The following is a 20,287-nucleotide window of genomic DNA, read 5'->3' on the forward strand; positions in this document are numbered from 1 at the left end:
TTAGATTTCAGACTGTTTTTGGACCTTGGTTTTCCTGTCGCCTTATGTTATGACTTTGAACTGTTTATTGACCTTGCTTCCTGCGTGCCGCTCTTGCACGATTAAACTTTGGCCTACTGTGATTCAGGGATTTCTCTTGTTAACTTTCAGTCTCTCTGTGTGCCACATTGTAGGCACATTGATGTAATGTTCTTGAAAAAACTTAGCAGCTGTTTCAATGACGCTATTTCAAAATGTATGATTAGAGTATAAAAGCAACTGCATGGTTTTAAAAGCTTATGTAAATTTCCCTGGGAGGGGAGTTATCGCTGAATAAATGTAGAATTTTCAAGGCGAATTCTTAGCGATCAAGCAATGGGGGAAAGGGAAGTAGTTTCATTTACTGCAGGTTGCTGTTAAAAGTCACCAAAGCGCAGCTAGCAACAAGAGTTGGAAATCTTATGCCAGCCACTTGCTTAATGAATTTGTTGAGTAGGCTGGGTGGCAAGGAGGCAGGACACTGGCACCTGCAGTGGTGCCCAGGAGACAATTTCAGACACCCTAGGATCTGCTGGCACTAAGTTTTCACAGAACTTATACACTCTGCAAGGTTATATACCACATCACATAGAAAGCAAGTGCTAGGCCCCCTGCATTTCTCCATCAGTTTCCTTTCCAAAAAAAGGCACACATACAAATGGCTTTCTTTTTTGTAGGGCTGGGGGGGAGAAAGTGGGTTTCTTGCGCCAACAAGTGTCACACCCATTCCATCTGCGTTGCCTAATTTTGCCAGTACAGTGGTACCTCGGGTTAAGTACTTAATTCGTTCTGGAGGTCCGTTCTTAACCTGAAACTGTTCTTAATCTGAAGCACCTCCTACAGCCGCTGTGCCGCTGCTGCGCGATTTCTGTTCTCATCCTGAAGCAAAGTTCTTAAGCCAAGGTATTATTTTTGGATTAGCGGAGTCTGTAACCTGAAGCGTATGTAACCTGAAGCGTATGTAACCCAAGGTACCACTGTATCCTACTTTAGTAGTATTTTAACTTCTTTTTTGTGCGTGCAGGGGGCCGGGGATTAAGAATGGTTTACTATGAAGGATGCACACAGGTTTCTCCCTGCTGCCTTCTTCCCGCTTAGTGTATATTTGTACCAAAAATGGACAGGGACAGGCAGCCGCTTCCGCCTCACCCCCTGTTGTTGATGATGGTTGGAGCCCATAAAGAAATAAACTTCCCAAAGAATGTCAGTCAGGTCATCTAGTCCAGCCCCCTGCAATGCAAGGAACCAACCGCTTTATCGTCTCCGTTTGTTTGTTTGTGCTTTTAACGGTTTGCTGTTTTATCTTTCATTTATTTACTAGATTTGTCAGTCGCAGGGCAACCCAAAGCGACTAACTCCTGGGGAATCTAAAGCAGATTCCTCTCCTCACGTCAAGGCCGCAAAACCTCTCAACATCCTCCACTCGGACGCCACTAATCCAACTGACAGCGTGAGGGCGGGGCTTAACTCTGAGGTAAACGCGGGCAGGCTGGCGGCGCCAACGGCCGAACCGCGCGCCTGCCCATATCCCGGCCGCGACCAATTGCATAAGCCGACCCCCCTTCCTCCTCCCCCCCCCCCGTGGCCACGAGACCCAGCCTCTTTCTTTCTCCCGAGTATCGTCGTGAGGCGTCGGTGGGCGGGGCCGCATAGCCGCCGGGAGCCTCGTGAGTGGCCGGCTCGCCTGCCAATAGCGCGCCGTAGTCCCGCCCTGCGAGCTTGATAAAGGAAGCCCTTCACTTCCTGATCCGCTTGCTGATTGGTTTATCCGGACGCGTAGGGACGCTTTTAAGGGACCCCCTCAGCGCCTTCAGCGTTCCGTTCCGAGGCGAGCGAAGCGGGCCGGCGCCATTAGCGACACCGCCATGACGTTCAAGCGGGCCCGCGACCGGCTCTACAGCACCCGCTGCTGCGGCTGCTGCCATGTCCGCACCGGCACTATCATCCTGGGCACTTGGTACATGGTAAGGAAGTTCTCGCTGTTAAGGGGAAAGGGCCGCTTTTGTCCGTTCGGAGGGGTCGTGAGGCGACGTTCTGGGTGATGGGGAGCCTTTATTGCGCGTGCGCACAGCCCCGCCGTACAACGTCCCTTTTTTCCTCGGGCGCTGACGTGCCCCGTGGAGCGGCCGCGCATGCGCGTTGCCCCCCCCCGGAGTGTTTTCCAGAACTTTGCCAGCAAATACGTAAGACCTTGGAGAGCGGCGATCCCGGAAGGAGACTGGATTGGCCGCCTGCGGCTGGTCTTCCTTAGGCATGGCTGCCTGCGAAGGCTTAACTTCCTCGCTGCAAAGCCTTTTGAAAGCAACCCTGCAGCTGCGCACTTGTTGCTGTGTGTTCCCAGTTTTTCTGCCAAGTAGCTCAAGGTGACGTAGGTAGCTCTCCTCCTGAGTGAGGATTTGAACTCTGGTCTCCCAGATCCTAAGGGACGTGGGTGGCGCTGTGGGTTAAACCACAGAGCCTAGGACTTACCAATCAGAAGGTTGGCGGTTCAAATCCCTGCTACGTCAACCTAGCAGTTCGAAAGCACATCAAAGTGCAAGTAGATAAATAGGTACCACTCCAGCGGGAAGGTAAACGGGCATTTCTGTGTGCTGCTCTGGTTTGCCAGAAGCGTCTCAGTCATACTGACCCCATGACCCGGAAGCTGTACGCCGGCTCCCTCGGCCAATAAAGCGAGATGAGCGCTGCAACCCCAGAGTCTGTCACGACTGGACCTAATGGTCAGGGGTCACTTTACCTTTACCTCTCAGATCCTAATCCAAGGTGAGAGCCAGTGTGGTGTGCAATGGTTAAGAGTGTTGGTCCATGATATGGGAGACCAGGATTTGAATCCCTGCTTAGCCAGGAAGCTCACTGGCTGACCTTTGGCCAGTTACCATCTCTTTCAACTGAACCTACCTCACAGGGTGGTTGTGAGGATGAAATGGGGAGAAGGAGAACCACGTACACCACCTTGAGCTCCTCAGAAGAGAAAGGTGGTATATAAATGTAGTAAATAAATAAAATGGCACCCTCTCACCTGTGAAATCTTTACACTCATGGAGGTAGTGTCGGAAAGAGACCTTCCAAGGTTTGTGTGAGAGAATTGGTTTGTGTTTCTCCTTAGGATTCTTCCCTGCTACATGCCCCTTTTGCCAATTGCACAAAGTAGAGTGGGCTCTGAGTGCTAAGCATTCCTTCTTAATCCATACTGGATTAATCCCTTTCCATACTGACTACTCAGTCTGTTTCTGGTCCTATAGTTTCTGCAGTGATGGACAGGAGAGAAGAAACACTAAAAAATAGTTTATAATATGCTTAATTACCATTTCCTCTTGAGAATTATTTTTCATAAAATTCAGTCATCTTCTTGTTCTAAAATTGCCACTCTTCCATAGAGAATTCTGGGAGTTTCAGTTTTTGATGATAATGGTGAGAATTCTTCTGAAGGTTCATAGTACACCTTCCCCTAAAATATAGATCCTATGGGCAGAATGAATTAGCTACTAGTTTATTTTGTCTGTTGTTGTAGTTTCCAGACTCCAAACAACAGCTGAGTTTATGCTTTATTTTCAGATGCTACTGAAAGAGTTAATAAAACCAGACAATTGGAACTTTAATACTATGGAGAAAATGCTGACTGAGATAGCATTGTGGCTTTGAAACAGCAAATTGCAAGGTTGTAGTTGTGAGCGCAGTTTTAATTGAAATAGAAATTAATTCACTGCTTCTTGTGAAACTTGCTACAAAGTTCATAATATATGTAACATTAGTTTCCACTTCTATAAGGAAGTGGGGAAGTCACTTAGCAACTAGTGTTTTTTGTAAGTCAAACTCTTGCGCTAGTTAGCATGGAGGGGGTTGGGGTGTCACTTCCGTGAGTTTTCAACACCACTTTGTATCACTTGCTTGTCTTCACAAGATCTTCTATTTTTGATGTTTTCAGCTGCTGGTACTCAGGGAAGTGTTGGCATGCAGTCAGTTGTCCTTTCCATGGTGAGGGTGACCAGTCACCCTTACGATGCTGTTTGTGTTGTCTCTTCCTTTCAGCAGAAAGAGATTGCATCTTTGTACTAGGTGGGAGGGAATATTGGGTCAATAGGACACTTCCCACACAGCAGTAGTTAGAGAAGGCGTTTCCGGCATAGCATCTCATTAGCTAGGGTTCATAAATGTGCTTAACACTGGAGAGTTACTTTTTAAATCTTTCGATTCCTTGCCCTTCCCTTGAGCCTGGCATGGGTAGGATTTTTTAAAGAAGCAGAAAATAATCATCTTGCTGCTTTCTGAGACTTTACAGCAGGGGCAAGCCCCACCCCACCCTATGCTGTAGTGTAGCAGAATTTTGCACAGAAATGACAGTTGTACATTTCATCCATTTTGACCAACCATGGCTGCTGCATTGTAGGTTTGAAGTTTGCTGTAGTTGTTCTGGCATAGTAGGGTTCAGATTAACAAGGATTAGCTGACGTTTGGCCTTCAGGTGTTACTGGGGTACAATATTTATCTTTGGTCATGCTGGCTAGAGCTAATGGTAGTTGGAATTCCACAACATCTGGAGCACCACAGCTCAGCCACCTCTGCTATAGGCTGTAAAAGTTAAGCCTATGCACAAAAAACTATGCACTGTTGAAATAAATAGAAATTCAGGAAATGCATGTTGGCATTGTCTCGAGATAGGTGGATGGCAACATAGCACTAACAAAACTGGTGTGATAGAGTTGCAGTTCCATTGAGTGTTCTTCTGTGGAAGGAGATGTCAGCTCCTTCAGATTCTATGAACTGAAGTAAACTGTAGGAAAATTTGAGAAGCAGTTTCTTTCAGCTTGCTGATCTGCTTAAGTTAAAACAATGGGAACTATTAGTATTTATATTGCAACCGTAAGGTGGCCTTATGGACTGTGTAGGATATTTAATGTGTTCTCTAGCTGATTGTTAATAGGACATTGTGAACTTACAAACTTCAAATTTAGAAATGGTATTAAATGCCTGAGAAATGTGTTTTAAGTAAAGTATGTATCCAAAATGTCTTCTTTCAAAAATAGCTTTTGTGTGACTTAGGTGGTTTTGGAGAAAATTCTGGGGAAAGTTACTTGGGAAGTAAAGTACTTGGGAAGTTAAAACTTTAGATACTATAGTAAGGAAATTAAAAATACATTGACTTGAAGCTTCTGTCTTAAATGCATCCTGAAACTGGAGGGGGAAGGAGAGATAATAGTACAGAGAAGGTGATAGAGCAGGAAGATGATGAGGCTTCATATGGCTCCTTGGAGTGCTGCAGAAACTTTTTTTCCAGAAAGTAGCTGTGTCCTCAAAGCTCATACAAGCTCCTTAGCTCTTTGCTACGTGACCAATTACTATGTTGCTTGCAGATATCCTTTGAATTGCAAGGATTTTTCTCAATACTGTATGTGACAAAAGGCCATACTCCGTGTCCAGATCAGGGTGCCTGTAGGCAAATAGGCACAGCCATCCTGAAATACGCAGTTTCATGGAATGTTATTTTCCTTTAATCTGATGTTTGGCTTAAACAAAATCCTGTTTATAGCCACCAGCAACTAGCTTTGTTCTCTTTGGCAATCTTGGCAGAGCTCACATTCCACCTCTTTTTATTCACATAATTTACATTGGTTGCATTACAGTACATAGTAAAATTAAAAATGTAACCAAGTGTGTGTGGATACATTATATTATTGAGATATTCAAACACTTTTCAACAAAACTGTAGGTGCATGACCTTTCTACAGCTGTTTTTGTTTACTTTAAAACTACAGAGTGTAGTTTTAAGTTGGGATCATGATGAATAAGACAGATCAATACTCAGTTGAGGGAGGTATGTAATTATAGAGATTTTTATCCAGATATTTTTTCCACGTATTATATAGTCACATACTTATATATTGCACATAGTCACATACTTCTATAATGCATAACATTGTTAATGAGGCATATACATTGCATTAATTTTAGAATTGCAATATTTTTGCAATTAACTAGGGATCCAATCCTATTCACATTTACTTAGAAGTAAGCCCAGTTGAACATTATATGATTTCTGAGTAGGATTGGGCCACACCTTGAGTTTTCATAACTAGCATAAGTCTTTAATTGTAGTTGTGCTAAATAAATGCTTTTTAAAACTGAGTTGTGTGTAAGACTGCAGTTTTGCTCGTGCAACAAGGTTCCATGTGCACAATGGAGCTGCCCTTTCCTCTCTGTCACTTGCAGTCAGGACCATTATGGGCAGATTTTGGAAGAGCCGGAAGGGAAGGGGAAATCCTACTGTTCAAGTGGAAATCCACTTGAGTAGCACTGGATGCAACCCTTGACCAGTGTTTGATCATATTTCACCAGTAAGTTGACCAGCTCCTATAAACCCTTTTTGGTACGGTGAACCTGTGTTCCTCTGTTTTAACCTAGAAAAACACTTATTAAATGCAAGGCAAAGTGCATTTCAGTCTCTGTTCTTTGGTAAGATTATAATAGGGAAAAGTTCACTGGCTGCTTGGAACACAAATTATTACATAATGCCTGTCTATTCATGAGGCACTTTTGTTTTCTGTTTGTGTTGCGGATTATAACAAACCTATTAAGATTAGCCAAACAAAATCCTCTTTTGCAAACTTAAAGGAAAGTGTTGTGGTTCATTTTATAAAAGCATGTCTCAATTCTGTTCAATTGCTGCCATTTGATTTCCACCCCTCCTTGATGGTATGCTTTCTCAGATTTGCTATGTGAGCAATATTAAGCTAGAATACTTTAAAACAATCACATTGGGGATTTGCCTGTGCAGTTTAAATTTTTAATTCATGCTCCCTGAAAAAATAATTTACAAAATATTAAACACATGCCATATTCATATTTTCTTAGGTGGAAAGAGTAGATTGTCAAACCATCCAAATCCTTTGAAATATTTTAAGTTAATGTAAAGCTTTTTACTACTGCATTGGAGTGATAGGAAGATTTGGAGCCAAATTATTGCTCTTTATATTTTTCCAACTGTCCACGTTCATATTCAACCTTTCCTAGATATATACCGTATTTTTCGCTCTATAACACGCACCCGACCATAACACGCATGTAGTTTTTAGAGGAGGAAAATCTGTAGGCATGCCACCCGTAGGCATTTCTTCTATAACACGCACAAACATTTCCCCTTACTTTCTAGGAGGAAAAAAGTGAGTGTTATGGTGCATAAATACGGTCGCTCATTTTGCAGTGAATGTAAATTCCTGTTACAAAACCCACTTGCATATACCTCTTTGGTGAATAGAATACCGTGAAGTTTGTATTTCTAAAATATTCATTGATGGTGATCATTAAGAAAGATGAGCAGGGTATAATAGTATCACAATTGTCAGATACAGAATGCTGTACCTAAGTTGCTTAACTGTTGTAATAAACTGAAAAATTGTGGTTGTCGGTGTAATGCCCATGGGCACCCATTTGCTTTCAGGGGGTCTTCTTTTCTGCCTGCAGGACATCCCTACCCTGTTTGAAATTAGCCTTGATACAGGCATTCTAATGTCATCAATATTGCTTGGTTGCAAAATGTGATATGGTGCCCAAAGACCTCAAAATGTTGGTGATGTTTTCAGTTAATCCGTAGGGAGGGGGGATGGAAGATGAAGATATTTCTTGCTGAGATTAAAAACATTTGGTGTGTCTAGTGCATCTTCACATCTTAAATTCAACCCATGGCCTTCAATTTAGTGTTCCAAAGTTTGGTGTTTTTGGAGACTGTATTAGAAACTGAGATATGAAAGCTAGGAGTTAAATGGCACCTTAAGCATAGGTTAGGGGCACAGCAACGGAATGTCTGGACGTGCTTTTTTATAACAAGAATACAAAGCTGGAAATGAACGAGCTGCAGCTAAAAATATTATGTTCGTTTTTCACATAGCCTAGTCCTTCCCTTGCTCACCCCCCCTAATATTTTTAAGAGAGTCTCTTCTCCAGTCTTCAGAAAGTAGCTGGAAGTGGGGAGGCAGAAAAAGCTCCTCTTTTCCTTCCACTCTGCAGTTTGAATCTGAAATCTTAGGCTCAGTACTGATCCCAGAGCTCAGAAACTGCTTGCACTAATGAAATTCTGTGTCGCAAAATGTGCCTAGAACAATGGAAGTTTCAAACATTTTTGGGAGAGTTGCACTGGTTCCCCCCCCCCCCATAACCAGAACTATGGCCAGTGCTTCTTTTGGGGGACCAGACTTAAAATATAACATTTAAGTCTGTAACACAGTGTTTCTGTAGGAGTGTACGGACATTTCGTATCCTTTGTACAACACAGGTGGTACCACCTCTGCCTTCCTTAGCTCAGGCTTTTATACCTGCAGCTTGGTATCTTAATGTTTAGAAAAGTTCTCAGGAGTTAGAAAGGTCTCATCACAGCATCAATATATATTAATAGCTCAGTTACATGTAACAAGAGTCGCTTGTGTTTCATTAAGTGTTATTACTCATACAAGTTGTTCCTTTTAGCAACCTTGCCACTTGTCTCCGCAAGGGTGATTTGCATGACAACTTGATCTGTGGGATTGTCACACAGTTTCTCATCAAGTTTCCTTCTTGCAGTGGTTTGCTCTCCAGATTTCTCTGCTTTCACTTTGTGTTGTGTGTCGGTAGCCATTTGGATAGGCAAAATAATGGAGAGTTGAATGTTCATTCTCAAGATCTTGTGGAGGTCATGTAACATAATTTGTAGTTTGTTGGGAGAACATAAGCACTACTAGATCAGGCCAGTGGCCTGTCTAGTCCAGTATTTTGTTATTACAGTACCTAACAAGATGCTTACAGAAAACCTGCAAGCAGGACCAGAGTGCAACACAGTGTAAGAAACTCAGATATATAAGTTAGAAATTAAATGGCTCCTTAAACCAGAGTTGCAGTCGCCAAAACGGAATGTCTAGTTGCCATTTTTGGGCAAGACTTCTTTAAAGTCTTATTTTTCAGATGATGGACTGACTGATTAATTCTCAGATAAACATCTGGCCAGTCCAGATGAAAACCTTGAGCTAGGTTAAGAACATTGAGAATTTAAAGAAGAAAAGTCCCTTGATCCCAAGGACAGTCCACCTGTATATTGGCCTATTTCAACCTCTTCTTCTTAATGGTGACTGCTCCTGCTCAGGCTGCACAGAAAAAGCATCTTGGTTCCAGAAATTCATTCCAGTTGTACAGATAAAATATAACTGATAGAATTCTACATGATGCTGCATTTAGTGTGTGAAAACAGTCTAGATCCAGTGATCCCCAGGCATGTACCTCATAATGGTAGAGATGTCAGGCGCCCTTGCACCCAGGTATCTTCACTTGGTTGCAAGTAATCAATAGCCAGGTGCCAAATGCGCCTGGAGCCTAACTAATTTCAAACACTGACAACACATCCCCTCTTGTGATTTCCAGCAACTGGCATGCAGAGGTATACTGCCTCTGACAGTGGCAGGTAGTATATAGCCATCATGGCAAATAGTCATTGGAAGGTAATCTTATCCTCTGTGAAACTTAAAACTCTCTCTTCATTGATAACTAGAAAGCATGGGTTCTGCTGTGCTTGACAGCAGAACATATTCTGGGACAGCAGCTTCTGAATCTCTTCTGTCCTTTCTACTTTTACATTCCTTTCCTTTAAAAGCCTCGTTAAGTCCCTTAGAGACCTCAAGGACTGGCACAGCCCCATAGAAATGATGCCAAGAGCAAAAGAAGGGGATGGGTCACATTTGTTGACGTGATGAAAGAAGCATAGAATTGTAGAGTTGGAAGGGGTCCGAAGGGTCATCTAGTCCCACTCCCTGCAGTGCAAGAGGAACAAGTGGAAGTAGGAAGACCATATTTTCTTTTCTTTTTTAGTCTGAGGCTTCCATGCTCTAAATGGATGAATTAAGCCCCCTCCCCTCTTTAACTATCTCAAGCTTGCTCATCCTATTCCAATCAGTCGCAGTCTTGACATGCAAAGCTGAAAATGTGGAGCTTCTTAAGTGCTTATGTTGTAGAAAACAGGAAAAAAAAATAGATACAAGTTAAGGAGTGGAAACCAGAGTAAATACTGAGGTGAGGTGAGGTGAGGGCCAACAGTGGCCTCTGCCCAATTGAATGCAGCCCTTTGCTTGATTTCTTGTGGGTGGCATGGAGCAGGAAGTGGAACAAAAAGATAAAAGCGGGTCCCGCTACTCACTACTGGATGTTCTAGTTCTGAATGGCAAATTAGAGCTGTTTTGATGTCTTCAATATGGTTGAAAGAAACTTATCTAATGTAAGCAGGTGGTCTGCTGTTTTTTAACTTTCGTATCTTCTGTCCCCCAGCTTATCAGACCTGCCAGATTTTAGACAGGGAAAAGAGTCACTGAAAGAAACCTCACCAGATGACAAGTGGAAACTTCAGACACAAATGTGCTTATCAGGGAGCGTTCCTTGTTGAACTTTTTGGGGTTTTGAGTATATATACTGAGAAAGCTTTGCTATATAAGTGGTTTGTAGTACAGTATTTTGCTTTCCCCTGTTCTCATGTAGTAACTTTGCTTTTTTTTTTTTTTTTTTTTTTTTGCAGGTAGTGAATCTGTTGATGGGCATTTTGCTGACTGTTGAAGTTACTCACCCTAATACTGTGCCAACAGTGGATATCCAATCTGAAATCATTGGTAGCTACTATCCCTCTGAGAGGGTGGCTGGTAGGTATATATATTTTCTGGAGGGCAATGATTTTTGATATAGTGTGTTGTGTGTTTTTCAGAGTACATAACTCCATATCAAAATGTGTTTTAAAATTCATTTGTGAGGTATGTTAATCAGGGATCAAACACTTCACTTAGCTTGCCAAGCCATAATTTGTGGCTTTCAGTAATTTCTCCTCTCTTCTGCATATGCCAGAGAACATAGGGAAACATGTCCATGTTTCTCTTTGGTGAGAAGATGATTGATTAGAAGATCCCTCACCACTCTGCAAGTCCTATTTACAGGAGGTCTGTTCACACTGACCTCTCAACTTAGAATAGAAAGATGTTCATGGAAGATCTGTATAGAAAACAACACACTCCATCAGTTGGAGGCAGGAGAAACTTAACTAATGCCTTTTTCAGCTAAGAATTAGGCTTGTGACTAAGTGTTGCCTAGCATCCTGTTTTCCAACTTTCTTCAGACAAATAAAACATGGCAAAGTATCTTCTATCTCAAGTGATAGTAAACAGTATCTTATTCTATTTGTGTAGAGTTAAGCTGACTTGGTCAACAAATTGATAAGCAGGAAATGCAGACTGAAACTCAGTTGGGCTTCAACTGGTGGGTCTGGACTCGCTAGTGGACCATGGCCTGATCCATGGTGGGTCACAACAAGAGTACTGCCGCTACACAATTATATTGTAAAAGATTAAGAAATGGGTCTCCAAATGCATGTTTGGGTCAAAGGTGGGCCATGGGTCTGAAAAGGTTGAAAGACAGCTGCTCTAAAATCCAGAGCAGAAGTCAAGGTGCTCCCTCACTAACAAATGACATTGAGATGCTCAGCAGAATAGTATTGCAAAGCTGTATAACAACAGTGAAACTATAGAGAACATAAAAAGAAAATGAAGTATTCTTAAGGAATATGCTTTGTTAAACTAGCTTCTCCCCTTGCAACCAGCTTTCCTAAAATAGATAAAATAATTCATTGTGGTGAAAAATTCGTGAGTGTTAAAATTTGTCAAAGATGTAGAGTGTTCTGGTAGCTTAGAGGTGGGCTCCATTATGCCTCTATATAAACTTTTATGCCTACATACTGATAGATTGTCAGTGCGCTGCAACATCCCCTTTATGTGATAGAAATTCTTAATCATATTGTATATTTAAAATAGTGGTTCAAAAAGCAGTTACTAGAGAGGCCTACAATACTCTTGATCGCATTTCTGAAATTTTTTTCTTCCTTCTGCTACATTCTGATGCACTCTTCTGTTAACCAGTGCACAGTGCGTTTGCCATTTATGTTAATTTTCAGTCCATTTTGCGAGGTACTTAATTGGATGTTCAACAAATATAAATCCTTGATGTACTTTTATTGTTAAAAATGACTCTTGGTGTTTTTCTCCCACCAGAAAATGCATGTGTTCTCTTTGCTATCTCGCTCCTCATGTTCACAATAAGTGCTATGATGGTGTATGGAGCAATTGCTGTAAGTATATATGAATGGTTTTCAGCACTAAACTTTCCTCGATTCGATTCCCTTCAGAATTAATGAATTCTTCCTGTTTTGCACTTTTAGCATCGAGTTGGCTGGCTGATTCCATTCTTCTGTTACCAGCTCTTTGACTTTGTTCTCAGCTGTCTGGTGGCTATAAGTTCTTTGACATACTTACCAAGAATAAAGGACTACCTGGATCAGCTGGTAAGTGTCTAAATGTAAATGTTGTATTCTGTTACGGAGACAAATTTATTATTTTCCTGATGAAGGGGATGCTTTATCAGAGTTTGATATGCAGATAAAGGCAGAGTTCGCATGGTGAGAATGAGCTGCAGAGAGCCTTGGGCTTATGTGCTCCCCCTCCTTCTCCCCCTTGGCCACAATGAGCAGTTTGGGAGCTTTTCATGTCTAATTTATAATTACTCCAGCTAGTAGTATAAAGTTTAACACTGTGTGTGTTTGAGACAAGCTGGCTTTAGATCATGGGTTATGAAGCTGGCTTGTTTGCAATGTAGACTTGAGACAATATGCTAAACTGGTTTGCATATGAGTTTGGAAGCAAAAGCTTCCAAACTCATGGCTGCATCAGAGGAGCAGAGGGAAATGAGTGAGTGGTTTGCTGTGGCTCATTCTTACAGTGACCTCCATACATGCCCAGTATGTTTGGATCCTAACTTCTGTATTTCTAAAGAAAAGTTCTACATCTGTTTGTTTAACAGCAGGTGTTCTCCCTTATATCATATTGGTTAAAATATATTTACTAGCTGTATTTTTAGTGGATGAAAATTACAGCTTGGTTGAATGTCATTTTAACTGAAACTCATTTTTAAAAGAACAAGGTCTGACATCCTTGTTCTGGTTATGACTGGTGTATTCCTCCCTTCTGAAACTTTTGAGGAAAATGGGTGTTGGCCTTGGATTCCATGCTAATGAAACACATTGACTTCCTCCTTGCTTCCTAGAATGGATCTGTGTCATATTTAAATATGTCAGGAGACTTGTATGGGCCTGCCTTCTATGGTTCCAAAGCAGAGGTGTATCTGTCACAAGCTAAATGGATACTCTATGAAACTGTTTTCATTTCATCTAATTTTCTTTACAAATAAAGTAGAGCTTAGGAAACATAGTTGTTGTTTTTCTTTAAAAAATAACTTCTAAGTACAAAAGATAGCTTTTGAAGTTGTTGAATAACGTTATCCTGGTCTATATTTAAAACATTTCTATTTCCTTCACTAGCCAGAGTTTCCGTACAAAGATGACCTCCTTTCCCTCGATTCAAGCTGTCTTCTGTTCACTGTTCTGGTGTTTTTTGCCTTGGTGATCATCCTGAAGGTCAGTTTTTGGATATTATACATTGCATCTTTTAGGAAACACTAGTGCTGAATTCACTTGTTGCTGAATTTTCTCTATAGCCTTCTTCAAGTGTTTAACTTATGGCTAAGTAAACAGGATTTATAGCAAGTAGAGATTAGGTGTGCTAATTCCCTTGTTAGCTAAAAGACAATTTTCTGAAGTATTTGAGGTTTCCCTGCGCATTTGATGAGTGCAAGGGACTCCTCACTTCACAAGGTCAACCCCCACAAACTAAAAGGTGATTGGGATGGAACTAATAAGCTCTGCCCTGCCCTGCCCCCCCCAAATGTTTACTAAATGTGAGAACAAGTTTGCAAGTTCTGCCCCTATTCTTCTTACTTTTCAGCTTATGGAGCATGGCCTTGTGAAGCAGAGAGTCTGTTGTACTAGGTCAGAGTTAAAAAAGAAGACAAAATTACTACCAATCAGACCAGTACAGTAACATTTAGGGTGTTTTAGACACATATTTTCCCCCCTGAACTATACATTGCAAGTACATGGCATCCATACAGTATAAAACTATGTGCTTAGATTGGAGATAATCTATTTTCATGCCTGGTTTTATGTGATAGTCATACGGCAGGCAGGTATAGTTTGCCAAAATGCCCTGGTGGACTAAGTTTAGGAACCTGGAAGACATAATGAAGTATACAGGCTAAAGATTTCCCACCCACTTCTAACAATTAGGAGGCAGCCTATTTGCAGCACCAAGTTACCTAGTTAATACTGCTTTCCCCTTTGTTCCATCATCCAGGAAAAGGTCCACACTTTCTAGACAGTGGAATGCATCAGGGGTTACTGGCCTGTCTTTTTAATTTTCTGCCTACAAATTAGCTTGGGGACAGGTGTGGAGGTCTGTTAGAGGCATGAAATAATGGATGCACTCAACACCATCCCTTTACTTCTTCAGTTTGGTAATTTTAGCTCCTTTCATAGCAGTTTCAGAATCTAGTCTAAAAGTTTCCTGTTTGGTGCACTGAACCTGTCTTTTTAAGCATAAAGAGTACACAATCACAGTTAGGAACTGTTGAAACAATTAAATTCCATCTCCCCTGCAGTTCTGAAGTTTACATTCCTCTGTGCTTTGTTTTGTTCTCCATATACATTATGCTGATGTTGGTATGCTATCCAGCTAAAATGAAGGTATTTTAATTTGATGCACTAGAAGTGCTGGCTCTGTGACAACAAGGTGTTTGTGTTGTAGTTTTAGCTGTAGCAGCCTTCAGTTCCTTAGAAAATGATAGCACTTACTTTGTGCTAGAATAAACAACTAAATAAGCTTACATAGCATATCTGCTGAATGGTATGTATGTATGTATGTATGTATGTATGTATGGTCTTCCTAGAAATGTAATTTACAAATCTGCTATTTATTATTTTAAAATATTGTTTGTCCCCTTGCAGGCCTACCTAATTAACTGTGTGTGGAATTGCTATAAATACATTTGCAACAGAAACTTGCCTGAGATCGCAGTGTACCCTGCATTTGAAGCACCTCCACAGGTAAAATCTTGACAACACCAAAATAAGCTGCCAGTTGTAATTTTGAGTGACAGGGCTGATGACATTATATGTCTTTGAGCCAGGGGTCAGCAAACTTTTTCATTTTATTTTATTTTTTGAAAAAAATATATGAATAAATTCCTTTGCCCCACATATAACCCAGAGATGCATTTTAAATAAAAGCACACATTCTACTCATGTAAAAACACGCTGATTCACGGGCCAGATTTAGAAGGCGATTGGGCCAGATCCGCCCCCTGGCCTTAGTTTGCCTACCCATGCTTTGAACCAACTTCATTTTTTACAAGTGCCAAATTAGAATTCTTCCGTCAAGCATAAGTATTTGGATGCAAAATGCAACAGCATGAAAAATCTGATAGCTACAAGCTTTGGTATCAAACTGACAGCAGTGTATTAAGGCAAATGTTATATAACGGCCTAGTTTGCATATTCGGGTTAGCCAAGCCTGGGACTATGCAAACATGCAAGCTCCCAGAAAGCAGATTGCAACTGCTGTACTCTTCCCTGGGCCTTTTTGCTACAACACCATGCTGAGTTGAGCTAAGGCTTGACTTAGTGTGTTATTCAAAGATGGGTTTCTGGTTAACCTTTCTCCAGGCAAACCATGAGTTTCAACCAAGTGGTGGTCTTGGTTACAGCTTGTGGTTAGTGTGGAGAGAACTTTACCCATGAGCTTGAAGAGAGTATTTCAGTGAGGAGCAAAGCAGCTGCAAGTTCCTATCCAGGAGCCTACATCGTCAAAGTTTTGCTATGCCATGATTTGGGCAACTCCAGCTCAATGAATTTTTCTGGAATCTTAAGAAGTTTCAAAATTCCACTCATCATTTATGGCCTGAATACATCTGACAAATGATTAAATTAGTAGCTGTTTCAAATTGTATCTGTACCTACTATTAAAGCAGTACAATTCTTGCAATAGCTGTAATGGGTTTCCCTGTGTAAGCAACTTTTCAGGAAGGATGCCTCCGAAATCAGATTCAGGGTCAGATTTAAGGTGCTGGTTTTGACCTTTAAAGCCCTTCGCGGCCTAGGACCCTCGTACCTACGGGACCACCTCTCCCGGTATGCCCCACGGAGGACCTTTAAGGTCCATAAATAGCAACACCCTAGAGGTCCCGGGCCCTAAGGAAGTTAGATTAGCCTCGGCCAGAGCCAGGGCTTTTTCAACACTGGCTCCGGCCTGGTGGAACGCTCTGTCTCATGAGACCAGGGCCTACAGGGTCTGATTTCTTTCCGCAGGGCCTGTAAGACAGAGTAGTTCCGCCTGGCCTTTGGCTTGGAGCCAATTTGATTCCCTCCCCCTCTTTCTTTTTTCCTTTCTCCTCCTGTGATGAGGCTGCATTTTAATGTTTTAATGTTGTATTTTAATCTTGTTTTTAAGTTGTATTCATTCAGCTTGTTTTTATTATTGCTTGTTAGCCGCCCTGAGCCCAGCCTTGGCTGAGGAGGGCGGGGTATAAATAAAATTTATTATTATTATTATTATTATTATTAAAAACACATAGCAGTGAAACTTCCTCGAGGTTATCTGAAATTGGTTTCTCAACTTCCTCATATATATGTATATTTAAAATCTGTGTTTCCCTTCTATAGTATGTCCTGCCAACCTATGAAATGGCTGTAAAGATGCCAGAGAAGGAACCTCCACCTCCTTACATACCTGCCTGAAGAAAACTGAAAACTTGTGGTTGAACACCCGTACCAGCTTCACTTTTTTATATTGCCAGACTGCTTTAATATTCAGGGCTTTAGGTGCAAAGCTACATGGTTGAGAGGCATTTGATATAACCTTACTAAAATCCATATGAAAATCATCCCTTTGCCAGTAGTTTTTAATTTCATTGATCATCTCAATCATTTTACAGTTATGCCTTAGGGTTTAATTCTGCAAGTACCTCTATATTTGTATATAACTTCATTCATATGCATTTACGTTTTCATTTAATTTGATAAATAAGGATTAGTATTGGACGTAGGTGTTCACATGATCAGGCATTTTACAAATATGGATTAGTTCTGAAGGACAATCTGATCAGTTGGCAAGATAACAGCTTGTGTTTTTCTTCTTCATTTATATTGTAGTGGGAAGTTCAGATGTGGTATATGATATATATATATATACACATGCATATGTATATATATATTTACTTGCACTTTCTCTTACCTTTCTTTATTGTTATTCAATGCCTTGAAACAGTATGTTCAGGAAGCCTAAAGCTGGCACTAATTTGAAGTTTTTCCTATATGCTGTGAATGCAGCAAAAGTGCAGCAAGAAATTACATTTGTGTCAGTTGCATGCTTCCAATCTGTGTGCATTTCCATCTTTGTTTATAAATGATGTTTAATAAAATCTTGTTAAAAAAATAATCCAGTGGTGTATGATTTCATTCATTGTGTTCATTAAAATGATTCTTGGGGTTTTTTTGTCTGCCAAAATAAAACTCATACTTTGAAATCAGTCCTGTAGCTTCAAGCAAAAACAATTAATTACCAGAGAATATGCATTCATATTTCATTGTGGTGGTATAAGAAATTGCTTTCATATCTCTTTTCTTTTGTGCCAATGCTAAGTCTATTTCATCACTGGAGCCAGAGACAAATGTTATTAGCTGTGGGTTGACCTAGGAGACTTTTGAGAGTTCAGTAGTATCTCATGTTCTGTTTATCTGAAGGCATGGATTCTCTATCTCACTGTGTGTGTGTGTGTGTGTGTGTGTGTGTGTGTGTGTGTGTGTGTTTGAGAGGAAGAAAAAGGAAAAAATAAAGATACCAAGGCAGTTTTAAATACAGTGGTACCTCAGGTTAAGTACTTAATTCGTTCCGGAGGTCTGTTCTTAACCTGAAGCACCACTTTAGCTAATGGGGCCTCCTGCTGCTGCTGCACCACCGTAGCACGATTTCTGTTCTCATCCTGAAACAAAGTTCTTAACCCGAAGTAATATTTCTGGGTTAGCGGAGTCTGTAACCTGGAGCGTATGTAACCCGAGGTACCACTGTACTGTATTGACCCGAATATAAGTTGCATCTTTAAAATACGGGGTGGGGGGGGGGGGGAGAGAGAGAATACCTGAATATGAGCTGCTCCCTTAAAATTCCGCAGGCACTCACAACCATTCCGTTTTACAGTATGTCTGTTTCAGCAGCGATATTGTGAAAGCCAATTTTTGTAAGGTCACGAATTTAAGCCGCACTTTGACAGTTGGAATTTGGAAAAAAAGCGAGGCTTATATTCAGGCCAATATGGTAATACATTTGGGTGTGGGGTGATGGCAGATGTAATATTTTGCAGAATATGCTTTATGTATTAAACATGGACTGTTAATTTTAGCAATACTTGCTTTATACACTTTGAAGTCAAGGCGTTGGGTTTCCCTTCTCCTGGACTGAAAAAGTGAATTTTGCAATATATTCTGTCTGTGCATGTGCTTCCTATGTCTCTCTAGTCACATTAAAATTGCATATGAACATTGGCTGGGATTGTGAGGTGGGCACCATTCTTCAAGAGGGGGGTGGGTTATAAGGTGTTCCTGGTAGATCTTTGGCCCCTTAGTGATCTCCCCCTCCCAGGGGGAAAAAACCTTAGGCTTCCTAAAAAAGGCTCAACAACTTTGGTCCAATGGGTAGATCATCTCCAGTTTTTTTATACTGTGAGAGTCTGTTGGGAGTTGGTCGTCCCTGCTCTAGATGTTAGGGGATGTTAGGATGCTTGGGGAAGCACCTTCAATAGACTTGTACACCCTTGGAGAGAGTGGGAACCATGGGTAAAGACTACCTCTGAGCCTACTCCAGAGATTTTCCCTGCCCACCACCAACTGTCCTTTGGGAGAAGATCCCAGGAAAGAGTTGGGTGGCTGACAAAAGTCCATCTCAAAGCCTGGTCTGGATGGAAGGAGAGAGAAGCCCCTTCTTCACTATTATGGTCCCAATCCAATATCCCTTAGCTGCTTTGAAGAAGACCTTGGGAGGAATTCAGTGTTGCACTAAGGTGATCATTCCATTAAGGGAAGCATTTTGGTTTGCTAGATAGAACAGCCTTACCTCCCTTCCCCCTACATACTGTTATGGAGGTTCTCCCAATTTCAGGAGGCCTAGGGGTTTGGGGGGGGGGGACTCTGTTACAGAAGCCCTTTTGCAGGTGATGGGACTCCTTAGCTGAATCCCATCCCCAATATAGATCTGTCTAATGTCTAATTTGGCCCTCAGGACATTGCAACATGTATATTTTCTTTTCCCATAACCATAAAACAGATGCGGGGTGCAGGCTGGGTATTTGAAGTTTAGATACAGAATTCTGCTATAAACATAGTTCATAGCGATCTCCCCGTCTTCAAAACAGATTCCTTTCTGTTTGTGCTATCCACTTTCAAGAGGGAAAATTGTACAGTGTTCAGGTTTGGTAGGTAAAAAAACAGTCCTGAATATGCACATCAACTTTAACTGCAATATCTCAATCTCCATGGCAGATACCGCATAAACATTACTTTTGCAGTGTTCCCCATACACCTTTTAAAAACAGGTGCTATGAGGGGTTCAGTTGGTCTTCAGATCTCAGCACTGCTGTTAAACATATTGACTCCCAGGCTGATACCTCAATTTTCAGGGCAGATAGTGCACTGTGCTGTGCGTTTCAATTTTTCTGGCTTTAATTAAAAGGCTATCCAGAACAGACCCATTAAAATTAATGGGCATGACTGACTTAGGCCCATTGATTTTAGTGTGTCTACTCTGGTTAATACGTAGTTGGCTGCAACCCTCTGATATGATGGCATAGCCCTTTGATGCGGTCATGATGGGCTCACCTCTTGAATACTTTTCTGTTCTTATGTACATACCTGTGCTTGCGAGAAGTCTGGTTATATTTTTAGGAAGCAGGAGGATTTCAGCTCCATTTGTATCACTGACGTGGATCCTCAGGGTTTCTGAATGTGGACTATTGGTCGTCTTGGGAGTTTATACGAGGGTGGTCCATCCATGTAAACAAGCCAAGACTTGCTCCTTGGCTCTCTGTCGATGTGCCGAGAACAACATGTGCAACTTCATTGCCATTATCTAAACATTGATTTGCTTGAATGTGACTTACCTATATTCAGCATGCAGCAGGCATGTTGAGTTCAGAGAAGGTATGGGAACTTTGCTAAAAGGGCTGTCGGGCAGAAGGATGCAGAAAGTCCCGGGTTCAAGTCCTGACATCTCCAGATCCTTGCCTGAAACCTTGGAGAGCTGCCTTGAGTAGTTTAGGCATTGCTGAGCTAGAAGAACTAGTGTTC

General features: G+C 41.4%; 1 protein-coding gene across 1 annotated transcript; it reads left to right on the forward strand.

Annotated features, from left to right (window-relative positions):
* The first annotated feature begins 1,626 nt into the window (after window positions 1–1,626).
* LAPTM4A (lysosomal protein transmembrane 4 alpha) lies at window positions 1,627–17,387 on the forward strand. The gene is made up of 7 exons (XM_083431839.1): window positions 1,627–1,982; window positions 10,541–10,661; window positions 12,057–12,133; window positions 12,224–12,346; window positions 13,379–13,474; window positions 14,900–14,998; window positions 16,613–17,387. The coding sequence occupies exons 1-7, from the start codon at window positions 1,884–1,886 to the stop codon at window positions 16,685–16,687; spliced, it is 690 nt and encodes a 229-aa protein (XP_083287965.1). The 5' UTR covers window positions 1,627–1,883; the 3' UTR covers window positions 16,688–17,387.
* The last annotated feature ends 2,900 nt before the right edge of the window (window positions 17,388–20,287 follow it).

This window comes from Podarcis tiliguerta, assembly GCF_965153285.1.
Source record: "Podarcis tiliguerta genome assembly, chromosome: 3".
Classification (NCBI taxonomy): Eukaryota; Metazoa; Chordata; class Lepidosauria; order Squamata; family Lacertidae; genus Podarcis; species Podarcis tiliguerta.

What these genes read in the sequence shown, in the direction of transcription:
- LAPTM4A (XM_083431839.1), top strand. Translation starts at nt 1,884, where the DNA reads ATGACGTTCAAGCGGGCCCGCGACCGGCTCTACAGCACCCGCTGCTGC. An exon ending in TCCTGGGCACTTGGTACATG is followed by an intron (nt 1,983 to 10,540) that starts GTAAGGAAGTTC and finishes TTTTTTTTGCAG; the next exon opens with GTAGTGAATCTGTTGATGGG. An exon ending in AGGACTACCTGGATCAGCTG is followed by an intron (nt 12,347 to 13,378) that starts GTAAGTGTCTAA and finishes TTCCTTCACTAG; the next exon opens with CCAGAGTTTCCGTACAAAGA.